Here is a 15,916-nt window from a genome sequence, read left to right as displayed (position 1 = left end):
GGGCCCACAGAAACAGTCGCCCCTTCCGCAAAGCGGATAACCGCATTACCTTCGGCTGGGGGAGCAGGGAAGAGTGACGCACGATTGTTGCAGCCTGAACCGACGATGTCACCATCGCAATACAAATAAGGGGGCGAAGCACCTCCGCCCACGCTCACCTCCGCTCGCAGCGCCGAAAGGGCGTTCCGCACATCTCCGCACGACATTTTGGGAACACTGTTCCACAGGTGTCCGCGCGGTCGCAAGGACGTAATTTATTACAGTCGAGGACTCGCCGCGACGCCGGGGAAATTATCGACATTGCTGACAGCTGCTACGAGAGCTCATTTTACCCACAATGCCGTCTGGCCCCTCCTGAGGGGGCGTTGGGAAGGACAGTGATGTCGTTGGATCGGAGCGCTCGAGACTGCCGGCAGTGGCTGAAGACAGTCTCACCGTCAATTGGTTTAAAATTTGAAATACAGTTTGCCTGTATTTTAATTATGCTTAAATTTGGTGCAATTGCAGTGGAACCATTGCAGATCACTGTTGTTTGTATGTGTGAGCGTAGCAGTGTACAGACTGTGCCCAATAATAGTATGTTTACGAATGAGAATACAGAGGGGAGGCGGCCATTTTGTGTCGGCGTGGTGGTCAGGCTCCTTACCTTGGTCAAGTGGCTGGCCCAGACTCCAGTTTCTGAAGTAGTCATCCTGGGAAAGAAAAACAAAACAGAAAGAGACATGTTTACCTCAACAGGACCGTTGTCAGTTGACACCAAATTTTTGTACGATGACAAAAACAAAATGGGGCAGCCTGTAGCCTAGTGGCTAAGATGCTATTGGTCAGTGTTTCAAGCCCCAGTGTCCTTGCGAAAGCCTACAAACCGCATTGCAACAGGCTCTAGACCCCTGCTTAGTCTAATCAACTGTATGCCGCTTTGGAAAAAAAGCTTCAGCTAAGTAACTGCAATCATTTCTAGCCTGTTTCTGTGCGAGTGAACGGTAGTGATAGGAGGAGTAAGTGTGAAGGTACGGGGGATGACAGAAGAGCTCAGTGCTGAGAGGATGGGAATGCAGACTGATAGCCTTCTCTTACACCCAGCCCAGGAGACTGTTTCAGCATCAGTCTTCTGTCCGCAGCCCACCAGACAAAACAAAATCAGCTCAGTTTCTCCTGACTGACTTTCACAGGAAAACACAAACACACACGCACGCACACACTGTCGCAGGCTCGTTAGTTAAAGAGGATGCGACTTCAACACCAATTCTCTCGAGAATCACACTTTTTATTTTTTCTTCTTCTCAACATCTGTTCCGCATCCTGGGTGGATTTTTATTTATCCTTTCAATTAGTCAACATTTATCATATTATTTCTATAGGGAAGAATGAACGGATTAAACAAGGATTAAGCTAAGCAATATGTGGTATTTAACTAAGCCATTTCTTTAATAAATTAACGTTTTGTTTTGTTTTCACAAAATGTCTGTGTGAGAGTATGTGTGTATGTGTATATTTTTGCACCACTACAGTAAATAATCATGAAGTGATTCATATGTGCCCAGCTCAAACTCCAGGTATATGACATGTGGAACCGATCTAGAGGTCAGATACTAATTGCTGAAAAGTCATAATAAAATACATGCAATGTGAAGGCACAAATACAATCTAGTCGTAAAAAGATCCTGTTTACTGAGTTTGAATGAGCCAAATTTCCCATGCTCTGTTTGCCCTATTATCTCCATGCCACAGATGAGTGAATTGGCCATTTATGATGCAAATATCTGCTTCAATCTGGTGGCCTGTTCAGCACTCATAGAGCTGAATGCAGCCGTAATTGGTCATTAGCTAGTTTGCCCGGAACAAGACCTTTTATTTGTGTTGTTTTTAATATATGATTGAACTAAAAATGTTGCGTTAAGTAATACAAATATGTTTGAAATGACATTTTTTGCAGGATGTAATTAGTGCAATAGTGAGGCGCTTGAACACAGTTTAATTGGGAGTAATGTAAGAGAGCAATCTGAGCATACACACAGTGGCAGCATCAGTGATGCAAACCCAGGGGGAATTATCGCATCGTAACATAAACGCCAACGAGAGGGCTCGTTTAGGTGCGCTTTTGTGTTGCACTGAAAAACGAATATTCAAAAGGCCCTGTTTTCCCCACATTTCACAAATTGGTTTAAGAAAAGAATAATTCACACCTCACTTCCCGCCACAAAAACCTAATTAAGCCTTGTTTTCCCTGTCTTACTGTATATTGAAATGAACAGCTTTGACACTGATGTTTTTTTTACTCCAAAATCAAAGATAAAAAATGTTTTATTTCTCCCTCAAATGGATTGTTCCTAATCCCCTTGAAAGATCCAGTTCAGGAATTGGGTGCTAAAAGCCCACTGCTATTGGCTGTTCAGAAGACAAAGTCAAAGCCAATCATAAAATACCATTCCTCTGCCATTGCTTCAAAAGAATGAAGCAGCTGCTTGATAGATTTCAGTGTGAAGGGGAATTAAGGTTGGACCGGATCGCAAGGGAAGTCAATTTTGGAAGGAAACTCCACAGGCAACCACAGAGAATAAAAACCCTTTTATTAGAAACATATCCTAGAGCAAACTCCATCCCGTAGACCCACTGTGTATATTGGCTTTTATTCCTACCGTAATTGCAGCCGCTGAATTATAATGAGCTGTTCATTGTTCTTAATTTGGCAAAAATGTGTACTGAAGGATGATGTAGTCTCCTAAGGTCACATTACTGCAGACATAGCTGTGTAAGCCTTGAAGAACTCACACAGTACGCATTACATATTCAAATCAGGACTTTTAATCAAGTCATATTAACTAATTCTTCATTTTCAAATGATTCCTTTAGACAGATGATACATTTCAGAGGTTATTTTGGGCATAATTAAATCTCCCATTTCAGGGAAATGAGAAATTATTTCAAACATGCGGTAGGAGCATCCAAAACATCGAAAGACTGAATGAATTCAAAAGTGCATGTCAGAAGCGGATATGTAAAATGCAAATGTGTGTCAAACCAAATTTGACAAACCGTCACATTTTCATAATTGTAAGCCACACCGTCTGTGGCGAATCCAATCCGGTAATTAAGTTAATGAAATTGTGTCTGAAGTTTTGGTTATTTGATGCAAACTCCGGTTATACGCCAATGATGAGCATTCAGAAATTCGCATCTGTGTCAGGCCTTTGAAGTGCTAATTAAACAAGCTTTGGCGATGTGGATTCTGTCTGCCTGATTAACTTTTTCAGCACTGTTTCTCCCCTTCTGCTGTGTGAAACATCTCTCCGTTTTTAGGAAAGCAATTATAATTTCACCCTCTCCCCCGTTCTCCTGTTTTCATTCTCCCGTTCCACCAGGTTGGGGCCCAGCTGCGTGCTCAGGTCCAGGTTTGAAGCAGTCCAGCTCCCCGCTGCGCAGTGTTTGGGCTCGGACTGAGCTGGCGGTCTGATTTTGATTAATCTGACAAGTGGAGGTGTGCGAACTACTTCAAATCCCCTGCAAATGCCAGCGTGCTGACCTTACAAACCCGAAAAGCAAAGTCTTCAAAGGCTTCTGTGCAAAGCATACAAGCTGTTAGACTTCGACATGAATTCTCTCATCAGAGCCGGATTTTCTTCGCCAAAATCCATTTAAAACTGTCTGCCAGGTGAACATTCATGCCATGCTTCATTACCGAAGCTGATCCCTTCGAAACGGACCGATCTGAGCTGCGCTGACCCTAATGACACCCGGACTTGTAGAAGTCCAGATCTCGGATGACTGAAGTCACAAGTTACAATTACCGTGACCCGAGTCAGCCAAGATCTGGACTCGGATTTAGAGGTTTTTTGACTTGGACTTGTGTAGTATCTACTGCTTTTCGTGCTGCCTCAATTAAAAAGGGAATTCAGCGCCTTTGTTCCTCTGTACTTTTAATCAATGTTGTAAAAGCTGCAAAATGTGATTCTTATTTCTGTTAGTCACTTCAGGAAATTTTTTACTAATAGGTATGCCATAGAATGAATTTGGAATGGGGTGCGGCCAGTTATTGGATGACTTGGACTTTGTCTTGGACTTAATTACTGGAGACTAGGAACTCGACTTGGACATGACTTGGACTTGGGACTTAAGTGAAGACGTGAGCCTTGATTTTGTCTTGCAGTTATGTGACTTGACTACAGTAAAACATGGTGATGACACCTACTGCCATCTTACATCAAGGAAGAAAACAGAGTAAAAGAACTGGGCCAGGATTGGAGTGGAAGGCAAGCAGCTGTCCTGAATACCCACAATCGACACAAAGCCTTTAAATTATATCCGCTTTTGTTCATCACCAATTACTGCCGAATCCCAAACAAAACGATCTGTTGTCTTCCCCGCTGATAAGCATGTAGATACAGAACACGCATGCAAGCAGCCACACAAAGCAAATGCACACAGGCACACATGTACACTGACACACACACACATGCACAGCATACACACACACAGACAGACAGGCACATGCACACAGCCAAACACAAACATACCCACGGACATACCCACATGCACTCACCCCCATACGCACACACACTCACGCACACGCACTCACACAAACACACACCCACACATATACACACACACACACAGATGTAACATGTATTATGAGAGCTTTCTGCAACTGTGAGGTCTGTTCCCAGGTCTGGGCCCTGCCATTGTACCCTCTGGCGAGGTAATTAAATCACTTCAGTAAATATCCAGCTTTGTAAATTGATTGTATATGATGAATGTAAACTGTGTATGTGGCTCTGAATAACAGCATCTGCTAAATGTAGCTGAGAATGTGTGATGACTAATAACAGAGAGGAAAGAAGTAGTCATTGTGTTTTGCTTCATGACACAATAGCAGCACTACTATGGCCCGTGCTGCTCCTTTCTCTGTCCGTGGCGTCCAACTAGGCAGAGAAAACATACGATGCCTCCAGCAGCGCTCCACAGAATTACTGACACTGCCCTGGCAGCGCTGATCTGTTACAGGGGATGCCAGCTGAACCTAGTACAGGATACTAGTGGACACTTTACACGCAGCTCTGATCAGTTCAAGAGGACATCAGCTGAATCTCGTACAGGGTGCTAGCGGACACTTTATACACAGTTCTGAACGGTCCAACAGGAAGCCAGCTGAACCTAGTACAGGATGCGAGTGAACACTTTGCACACAGCTTTGATCAGTTAAAGATGATTCCAGCTGAACCTAGTACAGGATGCTAGTGAACACTTTGCACACAGCTTTGATCAGTTACAGATGATTCCAGCTGAACCTAGTACAGGGTGCTAGTGGACACTTTGCACACAGCTTTGATCAGTTAAAGATGATTCCAGCTGAACCTAGTACAGGATGCTAGTGAACACTTTGCACACAGCTTTGATCAGTTAAAGATGACTCCAGCTGAACCTAGTACAAGATGCTAGTGAACACTTTGCACACAGCTTTGATCAGTTATAGATGACTCCAGCTGAACCTAGTACAGGGTGCTAGTGAACACTTTGCACACAGCTTTGATCAGTTACAGATGACTCCAGCTGAACCTAGTACAGGATGCTAGTGAACACTTTGCACACAGCTTTGATCAGTTACAGATGATTCCAGCTGAACCTAGTACAGGATGCTAGTGAACACTTTGCACACAGCTTTGATCAGTTAAAGATGACTCCAGCTGAACCTAGTACAGGATGCTAGTGAACACTTTGCACACAGCTTTGATCAGTTACAGATGATTCCAGCTGAACCTAGTACAGGATGCTAGTGAACACTTTGCACACAGCTTTGATCAGTTACAGATGATTCCAGCTGAACCTAGTACAGGATGCTAGTGAACACTTTGCACACAGCTTTGATCAGTTACAGATGATTCCAGCTGAACCTAGTACAGGATGCTAGTGAACACTTTGCACACAGCTTTGGTCAGTTAAAGATGATTCCAGCTGAACCTAGTACAGGATGCAGGTGAACACTTTGCACACAGCTTTGATCAGTTAAAGATGACTCCAGCTGAACTTAGTACAGGGTGCTAGTGAACACTTTGCACACAGCTTTTATCAGTTAAAGATGACTCCAGCTGAACCTAGTACAGGGTGCTAGTGAACACTCAGCACAGCTCTGATCAGTTAAAGACGATTCCAGCTGAAGTCAGTTAGGAAAGCCGAGTGACAAGAGCAGAGAATCGTTGAATGTAAAGAATATTCTGGCAAACAATTAATTTACAGCTTTGGGGCGACATTAGCAGAGCGGTCGCCTGGCAGTCGAAAGGTTGCCGGTTCGATCCTCCACCCTGGGTGTGTCGAAGGGTCCCTGAGCCAGACACCTAACCCCCAATTGGTGATTGGTACCTTCTATTGCCGTTGGTGTGTGAGTGTGTGCGTGTGAATGGTTAAATGAGGGACATTAATTATGAAGTTCTTTGGATAATATGCAGTAAATGAAGTCCATTTACCATTTGGAAACAATTAGTATGTTTTTTTTTGGTCCAATATAAAATAACATTGCCAGGGTATCACGTATGGCAGCTAGCTCTCGAGCCACACACAGTTCCCCCGTGCAGACAGGGTAAGATCCCCCACCAAGTCTCCTCAGCTGTGGTCTCCTCTCTATCTCCAGGGGGGGGGCGGGGGGAGTAGACTGTTCCTCTCTGTATCTGCCAGGACAGATCTGCCTCATCATGTAGCAGATAAGACACATTTTACCCTCAAACACCATCCTCTCCCAGCCGGATCAAAGGTTACGTCATCCTTAAGCTTCAGTTCTGAAAAGGTTGGGTTTTTTTTTTCTTTTTTTTCTGTCCAATTATTTCCTAAGAAACCTCAGCCTGCTCCTAGTGGTGCTTCGCCGTTGTTGCAGCGTTTCCCTCTCGTAGATGTAAATAAGTCCTACCTGGTTAAGTTCAAGCCAGGGCGTGTTTACCTAGGGGTCTGATGAAAGGAGGCCTGTTCACCCATATCAAAGAGGGTTCTGATTAAACCCGCGGTGACCGCAACTTCATTCAACCTGCGATGTTTACGCCTCAGTGCTACCCCAGACCAAAGACCGCCTGACAGCCCACAGAACCACGGGTAAAAACGCTCTTCATGTCTGCTAATTTGGCTCCCTTCAAAGTTTGTAACCTGGGAGCCCTCTCCTTTCCATTAAGAGTAAAAAGAGCTGGCAGAGAGTTGTGATTGGTGTATCCATGGCAGAAGGGCTTCTCCTAATTTGGCTGGCCCCTAATTTGTGCTCATATACAGAGGAACTGGGAGTGAGAGTGAGTGAGAGAGAGAGAGAGAGAGAGAGGGAGAGAGGAACCTACACATCACTCTGGGACAGGACGAGCAATTAAAAAGAGATGAACTTGACCATTCGGCAATAAAAATTAATCATGATCCCATTCAGTATTGCCGGCAATAATATGCCTGTATTTCTAACAAGGAAAAAAAAGATTTTAAATTACGCTCCCGTTGTGAATCACTGGCAAGAAATAAACATCGCGGGAGACGTCGATGGGCTTTGAAACCAAGCGTGCCCCTGACACCGTCTTCCAGGAGCATAACGGAAAATCGGTCGGGTGGAGATGGGAGGGGGGGTCAGTGCTGCTTGTCAACAGCCCCGCATCACCGTGGTCCATCCACATTAACCCCCCCCCCCGCCCCACTGGGATAAGAGCCGCGTTCGAAATTAAAGTGGGGATGCGGGGGGGGAAAGAAGGAGGAGACATGCCTCTACAGCCACCGTGCGGGCTAACGCAGGATGGTAACTCAGCCTCTGAAAGCCTCTACAGCCGGCGTGCGGGCTAACGCAGGATGGTAACTCAAACTCAGCCTCTGAAAGCCTCTACAGCCAGCGTGCGGGCTAACGCAGCATGGTAACTCAGCCTCTGAAAGCCTCTACAGCCGGCTAGCGGGCTAACGCAGGACGGTAACTCGGACTCTGAAAGCCTCTACAGCCAGCGTGCGGGCTAACGCAGGATGGTAACTCAAACTCAGCTCTGAATGCCTCTACAGCCGGCGTGCGGGAAAACGCAGGATGGTAACTCAGCCTCTGAAAGCCTCTACAGCCAGCGTGCGGGCTAACGTGAGACGGTAACTCAGCCTCTGAAAGCCTCTACAGCCGGCGTGTGGGCTAACGCGAGACGGTAACTCGGCCTCTGAAAGCCGTAGCTTGCTGTGGCCCCCGCCCTGCCGCTCGCCGTAGGCACGGATTGCGCCGGCGCTTTGAAGACGCGAGGCTGGACACGCTGATAGGAATTAACTCCGCAGGCTTTTCACCAGCCGAAGGCACGGAGGGGGGAATTACAATAACCACCTGAATGGCGGTGGCAGGAGGGAGAGCTGGCGAACGTGGGCCTTGTGGGAGAGATTAGTGCACTTACAGGGGCTTTGAGCGAGGATGTCTGGGGATGGGGAGGACAGAGGAGCCACCCGCACACACACACGCTCACACACGGAGAAGCTCACACAGACTCGCATGTATGTACACAATCGCAAAACATGCTCACACACGGAGAACCTCACACACACACACGCATGTATGTACACAATCACACACGTAGAGAACCTCACACAGACGAGCATGAATGTGCGCACTGACACACACACGCGCTCACACACAGACAATCTTAACACACACACGCGTTCACACATGCACACACACACACAGAATCACACACGGAGAATCGCACACACACACGCATGCCTGCGCACAATCACACACACAGACACACACAGAGAATCTCACATCTCACACACACACACGCATGCCTGCACACAATCACACACACACAGACACACACAGAGAATCTCACATCTCACACACACGCATGCCTGCACACAATCACACACACACACTCGCTCAAACGGACATCTCACACATACGCATGCATGCACACATACACAAACACGCTCGCACACAGAGAATCACACGTACACAGACAAGCTCACACACAATCACACACGCATGCACACAGAGAATCACACGTACACAAACACGCTTGCACACAGAGAATCACACGTAAACCGCGGCCTCTATAGACTCTAAATCTAAACAGATACTTCGGGTCTGAACCACAGCTCCTGTAGGGTCTGAACCACAGCTCCTGCTGGGACTAAACAAACTGATGCAGCTCTTACACACTATGCAGTGGAGGTGGGGAGAAGCAAAGCGCACTCCCTCCCCAGGAATAAGAAATAAACGGCAAACCGAAAATTGCTCTGGATGACAGCAGTCATCCGGAACATCCCTTCATTCGGAGAAACATAAATAAAGGAATGGAAAATGGATGAGTTCAGGCCCGGGGTGGCGTTTGGTGACAGATGAGCCGAGAGATGAAATATCATCATATTATAAAAATAAAAAAAACCCACTGCCATCTACTCAAGGCCTCACTCCAGGGCGTGTGTTCATGAGCTTCTGAGCTGACCCCGTGTTTCCTTGGGTTCGGGCGTGTGCGGGAAGACAGGGTGCGTACCCCAAACGGGAGGACGAAAGTCCGACCCGACCCCCGCGATATACGTAAATGACTCATCTGCTTCCCCAGCCTGGTAGTTATCCTCACACAGCTAAACATTCACGTATGATTGCTTACTCCAGCAGCGGAGGCTAAGTGCCTGGCTTAGGGGCGCAACAGCAGTGCTCCACCAGGGACTCGCACACTCAAACAGGCGGCCGCTGGCCGGGCTCCTAAATTGCTCTGCCCATGGGGTTAGCGCTGTACGCGGCCGTACGCGGCGGGATTCCTGATTTCAGTCGCGCGTCGAACGCGCTGGCGGTGGGCCGCGGTGAGGGAACGGGGGGCCATGGAGGAAATGAGCAGCCCTATCTGCCCCCCCTCCCCTCCTCCCCGGTCTGATCTGATCTACAGTCCCGGAGAGCCCCCCCCCCCCGTTTTCATTAGCAGAGAAGCTGCATCCCCTGAAGTACCCCTTCACATTTTACACGCTTTTTACCACTTTATTAGGTACACCTACGCACAAGCTCATTAACATCAATATTTACGGAGGCATAAAATCATGTAGATGTGGTCAAGAGGTTCAGTTGTTGTTCAGACCAGACATCAAAATTGGGAAGAAATGTGATCAAAGTGACTTGATGGGGTGGTTTTAGTATCTCAGAAACTGCTTTACAGAGTGTGGTGTGAAAAACACACAACATCCAGTGAGTGGCAGTTCTGTGGGTGGAAGCGCCTTGTTAATGAGAGAGGTCAGAGGAGAATGGCCAGACTGGTTCAAGCGGACAGGAAGGTGACAGCAACTCAAATAACCACACAACAGTGGTTACACAACAGTGGTATGCGGAAGGGCATCTCTGAATGTTCAACATGTTGAATAAGTCTCATAAATACCTAGTATAGAAGTGGTCACTGAGTGTATATCTGCACTTTAATAGAGCATTTGCTCAGTAGCTTATATGTCTGGATGGGTGCAGGTTCAACACCAACACCCTTCAACGTCATTGTGCATCACACACCAAATAATGCCCTCTCACCTGCCTTTCCTGGTTAATCACTGATGAAGAATACAAATATTACATTACATTATATTGTATCACATTATTGGTGGAGTGAATAAGAGGGCCCAACGGATCGAACCACCGACCTTGCGGGTCCCAGTCATGTACCTTAACCACTACGTTACAGGGTCATGTACCTTAACCACTACGCTACAGGCCGCCCCATCACACATGCACACGAACGGTAATGCTTCACGGTATCGATAACTTACCTCCACTTCCTTTATGCGAATGCAAGGGAGGAGAGAGAGAGAGAGAGAGAGAGAGAGAGAAAGGGTTATCGATAACAGATGGCTGTGACAACTAAAACCAATTATGCCTAAACCCTGCTTAATTAGTTGAGGGGAGCATCTTGTCCATTTCCTTAAAGCTGTCACATACATCCATCTCAGAACTGCCTACATCCAGGGACAGAAATCAAACTATATTGGATTTCTTAATATGCCGTTTTTTCCTTCATTGTAGTATGCGCTATATTCTTATGGGAGATAGTGATTCTTATTTCTTATCATCTACCGTTGCGGGAAGATTAATTAAATATGACATATTGATTTTTGACGCACAGAACACAAGTGGTTATACATTCACCGCTGTATGAGAGAGCAGGAAGGCAAGAGAGAGAGAGAGAGAGAGAGAGAGAGAGAGAGAGAGAGAGAGAGAGAGCAAGAGGCAGACAGAGACAGAGATGGGAGGCAATCAGGAGATAAGGTGTAGAGAGGAAGATAATGAAAGAGTGAAGGATAGACAGAGGGATAAAGGAAAGAGGGAGGGAGACAAGCTCTATGCAATGAGGACCCTGTTGTGCATTTGTACATACGGACACACACACACACACACGCACACACACACACACACACACACATACACGCAGCAAGAGTGAGGCCCCAGCCCTTAACTCGCTCAGAGTGTCTTCCATTTTGAAAACATTCTCCTTCCTGAAATGAGACTTGCAGGGAAGCAATCACTCCCATCCTTTGTGTAAATGTCCTCAAAAAGTCTGTGTAACACAGTCTAGTTGCTGAAGTAGTGCGGGGACATTAAGGCTGAGTAAAAAAAAAAACATACGCTCCTACACAGAACCGGTCACATGGAACTTTAGCAGGGGAACTTTAGAGCCAGTGTATTGCATAAATGCAAACTATGTTACCATAGATACAATATTCCCAATAAGCTCCTAATAGGCTGTAGCCAGCTCTGCCAAGTCTGCCCTCGTAAAATGCTTTGTCACGGTGAAGTCGGCCATTTGGGTCATTCCTTGGCACTCGAAGTCCAGCTCTCCCCGGATCACGAAAGCGTCCGGAACGTGAAGATTTGAAGACGGGGGACAGAGCGAGGACCCCCGGCCTTCAGCCCAGCTCCTCTCCCGCAGGAAGCCGAGTCCTGTTTAATGTGACTTTCCTTTGAGAACGGCCTCAACAAGAAACAAGACGGCACAACCGAGAGTTGAGAGATCTGGATTCCGGGCCAACTTCGCTGAGCCGCGTGTTAATGCCCGACTCGACCTGCACAGTCAGCAGTGGCTTAGCACTGGATAATAGCCATTATAATTTTTTCTTTTCTTTTCAACATAAATAACCTAAGCCATTGCCAACCCGTGCAGACCACAGATGGCCCGCCATCCTCATGCAGTGAGAAGAACGCAAAGCTCCCTCTGGTGGCAATTCTAAATAGAAAACACAACCTCCCTTTCCAATCCACCTGTCTACCAGACCAGGGTCAAACACATATTTGCCTCGGATTACAGCCTGTCTGGTGTATTGGAACCCATGACATGCTCTCAAAAAGTGTAAACCTCCATTTTCTGGTCCTCTGAGTCGGCTCAATTGCCAATGAAACGTGGGATAGCCTGTAGCCTAGTGGCTAGCATGCTTGACTTGGGGGTTTAAGCCCCAGGGTAGCCACAACAAGCACATCGGAGGGGCCATTTAGCAAGGCCCTTAACCCCGCATTGCACATAGGGGGATTGTCCCCTACTTAGTCTAATCAACCGTATAGTAAGTTTTGGATAAAAGCTTCAGCTAAATAATATATTTTTATTATTATTAATATTGTTATTAATATTCTTATGTAGTTGACCCACTTCTGCTGTACACTGGCCCCTAGGTGATAATGCAACAGGAGTGCTTTCATCATGTCAGGTATTTCAGTGGATGATCCCTCCTAACACCACAGCACTCCTGGGTAATCAATCGTTCACCTTGCAGGACGCCCGGTTAAAAAACCGGGCAGGAGTTCAGCCTCCGGGATTCAGTTCATCCCAGCAGGAGTACATACAAACAAGGTGAGTAACGCTCCGTGAGGCGGGAATGTGAGATATTTAATCACACATTTACTGTGCATCCGCCACGCAGTGCAGAAATGACACCGACAGCATATTGAAGAAACAGCACACCATTTGAAGTAGACTGAAGGGCGGAATTTCAGCGAGCGCAGCGTTTAAAAATACACTGCTAACACGCTCCCCACAGTGGTTCGCTCCAGTAAAAAGTAGGTTGCTTCAGCACAGCGATACTCTTCAGACTCCCAGACCTGAGAATCGTGGATATCTTTTTTAAAATCCAGTTTGCGATATGAGTCATGTTAAATTATAGCTCATTTCCACTGAATTTACCCTGAATCCACAGGAGGGGAAAGGTAACCTAGCCACTCCTCTGGCTCTTTCCTTCACCATCGTCCTGGAATGACGTGGTGTTAGCTTTACCCCAGACATGAATGCACATCAGCTGCGTACAGTGCCGCCAAAAAGTATTTGCACCCTTCCTGTTTTCCTCGATTATTGCATAGTTGTCACACTGAATGGTTTCAGCTCTTTAGACAAAATGTAACATTAGACAAAGGGAACCTGACTAAACAAAATACTCACCTTGTTAGCAAATACTTTTTCATGGCATTGCACATCTGTGTACGCACCAGCTGCAGATGAGGTCAGCACTCCCACAGAGACATTTTAGCATGAATAAACCAGGTGTGGGATTTTTATCTTCAGCAGTATAAACAGGTCTGAGACATACACAGAATTCTCCCGAAGGTTCAGTACTGAGCTGTATGGTCAGGCAGCTGCTCATTGCCTTTTTTTATGGTCTCACAAATATATGTAAAATTTCTACATTTTTACAGTAAAATGAATCTAGTGACATGTGTGTGGCATGATGTACTGTCATGAGATATACAGTATATATGTACACTCACTGACCACATTATTATGTTACTTTATTATTATTACTTTATTAATAATACCATGTCAAGCTGGGAGGTGGTCTGGTAAACCAGCTACAAGATGTTTCAAAAGTTGTTGTTTTTTCAGCAGGGACACCTTGCCCAGTATTATAAAGCTGAGTTTGTGGATGTGTTAAGCATAACAAAGCTTTTACTTTCAGCAGCCGTTGACTGCAAATACTTCTTTTGTTATCTTCTATTGTATTACCAACATAGTCCAAATGAATTTTAATTATATACGCATATTGTCAATGGCTTTTGAAGATTGTCTGAAACACAATGTCCTGCTACTTTCAGGAGCTCTGTAAGGACACTTTCCAGGCACAAAAGTGCCATGGGAATTCATACTACAGACAACCAAAAGCATGTACTTCCCAGAATATTGTTTTTGATGGAATTACATTAACACATCAATAGATCGTATTAATCCTGGCACATAAGCTTTTTGCATTAATCTCTGCAGGTCAGATAAGTGACCTTGCCTTTCCGCAGTGCATAATTAATGCACAGATTCCCTATTCAATGTTTAACCACCTTTATCTGTCTTGACAGACCAGGCAATTTAAACTGATCAGAGTTTGAAAATCATTCCGCGACTTCATAGAGATTGATGCTCTTTATTACTCTTTTCTTCTGAACTGAAAGAGACAGAGTGCAAACAGAAGTATAATCAAACGATGGTGCTGGTACGTAATGCTTTTAATTAAAACCTCAAAGGCCGGCGATGAAAGACCTGCCACAGGCATCTCTGCGGGGTCCAAACAGGCGGTGTCCTCACGGGAGGGGGTACTGGGGGGGCGGGGTTGGTATTTGGAAGTGAAAAGCCGGTCCTATGGTTCTAATGACCGTATCGGGTCTGTATGGCCAAAGTAAGTCCGCAATACGGGAGATTACTGGCCAATGGCCCCCAGGAAGGTCATCACCTCACACCAAAACACTGGGCTCATTCTAATCGCTTAGTCTTCTCCTCTTTTTTTCTTCGTCTTGTTCCTGACCCGGAAATCGATCAAGGTCCGCCATCTTTAAGGACATTCCAACCCCTTAAATGTTCCTTCTAGGAGCTAGAAGTAGAAGTTATGAAACATCAGCGTATCTTGTGTGGAAGTATCTCTTCCGGAAAGCGCGAGGTATAAATGATCAACCTGTGGATCCACCCCTCCCCATCCGCCACACATCCGCCCCGTCTACAGCTGACATTGCTTTGAACTGACGCTAGGACAATTTGCCAATTTCTTTCTCGATTTCCCCATCTTCCCTTCTTTTTATAGTCTTGACACTCCCGATGCGTGGGGCTAGTAGTAGAAAAACGAGCGAGGAAAAGAAAAAAGAGGAGACAAACTGTCTCAACACTAAAGCGTCCCAGCAGGATCCGACAGTCTCTGTGGTCCAGCGCTGGCATAAATCCCCCAGTAAGTGCGGTGTAGAGGCAGGCGCTGTGTGGCTGAGGGGTGGGTGAAGGCGGTATTGATCTCGCTCGCCCATCGGGCCGGCCCTCGCAGCGGCCCCCGTCCACCCCAGAGGAGCTGTTTGCTTGGATTACTCTCGTTCCCGCGCTCTCATTTTTACGGTAACAGATGCGCTTGTTTTACGGCCGTCCTACCGCAGAGCCGAGAGGCTAAATGCGCACCTGTGGCTCTCCGCAGGCCTGTGAGAAGGACGGCGGCTCGGGGTACCGCTGCCGTTATAAATCAGAACCGGTTCGAGTCACATCCCCCCCCGCCGTGTCCACCCTGTCAAAATGGCCGCTCCAGCAGTAATGGAGGCCAGCTAAACCGCAGCACCTCGGCGTTCTATGAAATCGATAGAGGTTGTACAGACATTTCATGTCCGTCCACTCCAAAGGACCCGTATACTAATATTGTTATGGGAAGGTGAACCACAATTTCCTTCTTTGGTGGCTGGATTACTTCCTGTGAAACATAAAGTTTGTATTTTTTCCCATTCACTAAGGGTCGCTGCACTTCCGCTCTGTTACAGGGGTCGTCCATTGATTTCAATGATTTCCCACACAGCCAACGGAGCAAGTATATGTCAGTTGTGTACAAGGCTTGAAACCAGAATCCTCATTCCTTGTCATTATAAGCCAGCAGGTCATCAGAAAGGGGCATTTCTTCACTGTAGTTGTTTAGTGGTCTTTTTACTGAGACACACAAAAATATTTTGGGGCAGTAAACTGTCAGAAACTTCTCTAAATATCTA

General features: G+C 46.3%; 1 protein-coding gene across 1 annotated transcript in view; it reads right to left on the bottom strand.

Moving 5' to 3' along the window:
• spock1 (SPARC (osteonectin), cwcv and kazal like domains proteoglycan 1) overlaps nucleotides 1-15,916 on the bottom strand; it is a 218,133-nt gene that overhangs the window by 137,605 nt on the left and 64,612 nt on the right. Inside the window, exon 3 of the mRNA XM_061234038.1 lies at nucleotides 647-692. Coding sequence (XP_061090022.1) covers nucleotides 647-692 — 46 coding nt within the window. The remainder of the gene's footprint in view (nucleotides 1-646; nucleotides 693-15,916) is intronic.

This window comes from Conger conger, chromosome 3 (assembly GCF_963514075.1).
Source record: "Conger conger chromosome 3, fConCon1.1, whole genome shotgun sequence".
NCBI classification, from domain to species: Eukaryota; Metazoa; Chordata; class Actinopteri; order Anguilliformes; family Congridae; genus Conger; species Conger conger.
This window is presented reverse-complemented; position numbering and strand designations above follow the sequence as displayed.